This window comes from Scylla paramamosain, chromosome 22, assembly GCF_035594125.1.
Source record: "Scylla paramamosain isolate STU-SP2022 chromosome 22, ASM3559412v1, whole genome shotgun sequence".
Taxonomy (NCBI): domain Eukaryota; kingdom Metazoa; phylum Arthropoda; class Malacostraca; order Decapoda; family Portunidae; genus Scylla; species Scylla paramamosain.
Window position 1 is genome coordinate 2660308 of NC_087172.1, and position 2193 is coordinate 2662500.

Genomic DNA, 2193 nt, shown 5'->3' on the forward strand with positions numbered 1-2193 from the left:
TCCACAATACTCACTCACTCCTTGTGTCCTCTTGTCTCTCCATCCTACCAACGATGGTCTAGCTCTGCATGGCCGTTCTCTTCCCTGTAGAAACAAAGCTTATGTAAATTTTGTTGAGTAACGAGCTCACTGCCGAATGGCAGGTAACCTTCGAGGTGCACCTCGCAGTGTGCAGCATGGCAAAAATGATGAATAACAGTATATCTTCCGTGCAGGTGTGTGCGGCAGTGGGCCTCCTGGCAGTGGTGGTGCATGCCGAACCTGAGCCTAAGGCCCCCGTTCAAGGTAGCAGTGATTCCTCTCACGGCCATGGCGACTTTCAGCTCCGGAATAACTCCTCCTACACTCACCACCCAGAGCCCCGTGCTGTTCCTTCCTTTGGCTTCAGTCAGTCTCAGTCCTCTCTTCCTCTTCCTTATTATTATGGCCACTACCTCGGTTATCCAGGCTCCTACCACCACTACAAGCGTGCCTTTCTGCAACACCCATAAGCCGCCCTCTCCCTCTCAGCGGAAGGCGGATGAACCTTGACAATTACGAAACAACCAAAACGCTTACCCGAGGTGGCTGAGGGAGAGGTGATGTGCTCGTCTCCCTTTAGCCTTATGACTGACACTACTGACTGACTACGTACTACTACTACTACTATGTTTGTCTCCCTTTACCTTTATGACTGGCACTAATGACTGGCCGACTGACTGACTGACCATTACTACTGCTGCTGCTGATGTGCTGGTCTCCCTTTACCTTCATGACTGACACCGTCACTGCTGAAGTCAGGCGTAGAACTCAGGTGTGATTCAGGTGGCTCAGTTAGGTAGGTGAAGCTGCAGGTGGATCTGGTCTTTAGCATCATCATCATTCTTATTAGTAACACAATCATCATCATTATCATGTTTAACCTCCTCCTCCTCCTCCTCCTCCTCCTCTTCCTCCTTGTCATCACCCTAATAACCATCACTGCTACCTTCATTATTATTGTCAGCATCATCATCTTTATTGTCAATCTCGACATCTTCATCAATATTCAGCAATGGGTGTCTGCCAAGATGTGATGTACAACATGGAGGCAGGAACAGCACAGATGTAAAAGCGCAGCAGGAGGCTCTCGTCCATGCTGTAGTGAGCAGTAGCAGTAGTAGTAGTAGAAGTGGTAACAGTAGTCAGCCAGTCAGCAGTGTCAGTCATGAGAGTAAAGGAAGATAAGCACATCAGTACCAATAGTAGTAGTAGTAGTAGTAGTAGTAGCAGTAGTAGTAGTAGTAGTAGCAGTAGCAGTAGCAGCAGTAGTAGAGTTAGTCATAGTAGTAGGGTTAGTGGCAGTAGTAGGGTTAGTGATAGCAGTGCATCATAGTCATGAAGGTACAGGAAGACAAGCACATCAGTGGATGATAACTTTATTCAGGCGAGTGGGTGAGGGTATCGGGGCGGGGCGGCGCCTCACCCAGGTGCCCCGGGGCGTCTGGGGCGACACCTGCGCGCGAGAAAAACCGGCGTGAGCAGAACCAGCCTATCCTGCGGCAGGTGTCGTCGCCTCTCCCTCAGCCGCCTCGGGTAAGCGTTTCGTTGTTATTAAGAGACAGGCCCCTGCCACCGAGAGTGAGAGGGCGGCTGCCGGGTGTCGTGGAAAGGTGTGCCTCTAGTGGTAGTATTTGCGGGGGTAACCGTAGTAGTAGCGGTGGCCGTAACCGTAGTAGTGGCCGGGGTAGCCGTAGTAGTAGCCGTGGTAGTAGGCGCGGCTGGGCTCAGGGGAAGCGTCAGCGCTGGGCTCTGGGTCGGCTGAACGCTTGTGGGGATGGTGGGGGTGGCCATAGTAGCCAGGGTGGCCATAGTAGCGAGGGTGGCCGTAGTAGCCGTGGCGGTGGTAGGTGTATTTGGACGCGTCAGCATCAGCCGCAGCTTCGGGTTCAGCAGACCGCTTGTGGTGGTGGTGGCGGTAGTAGCCGTAGTGGCGGTAAGGATAGCCGTAGTAGTGCTTGGGGTAGCCGTGGTGGTAGTAGTAGGGCCGAGAGGCTTCAGGGTCAGCCTCAGCGAGGGCCTCGGGCTCAGGGTCGGCGTGCACTAGCGCCGCCACTGCCAGGAGGCCCATAGCCGCACACACCTGCACGGGAGAGACACTGTCATTCCTCGTCCTCGCCACACTGCACACTGCGAGGCGCAGCACAAAGGCTACCTGTCATTTGGCAGTGAGCT

General features: G+C 53.7%; 1 protein-coding gene across 3 annotated transcripts in view; it reads right to left on the reverse strand.

Moving 5' to 3' along the window:
- Positions 1-1381: 1381 nt before the first annotated feature.
- Positions 1382-2193, reverse strand: part of LOC135111425 (histidine-rich glycoprotein-like) — a 94528-nt gene continuing 93716 nt past the window's right edge. For all 3 annotated transcript variants that reach the window (XM_064024699.1, XM_064024700.1, XM_064024698.1), the window contains one exon: positions 1382-2101. In XM_064024699.1, the coding sequence (XP_063880769.1) occupies positions 1640-2089 (450 nt within the window). In that variant the 5' untranslated portion in view covers positions 2090-2101 and the 3' untranslated portion in view covers positions 1382-1639. The remainder of the gene's footprint in view (positions 2102-2193) is intronic.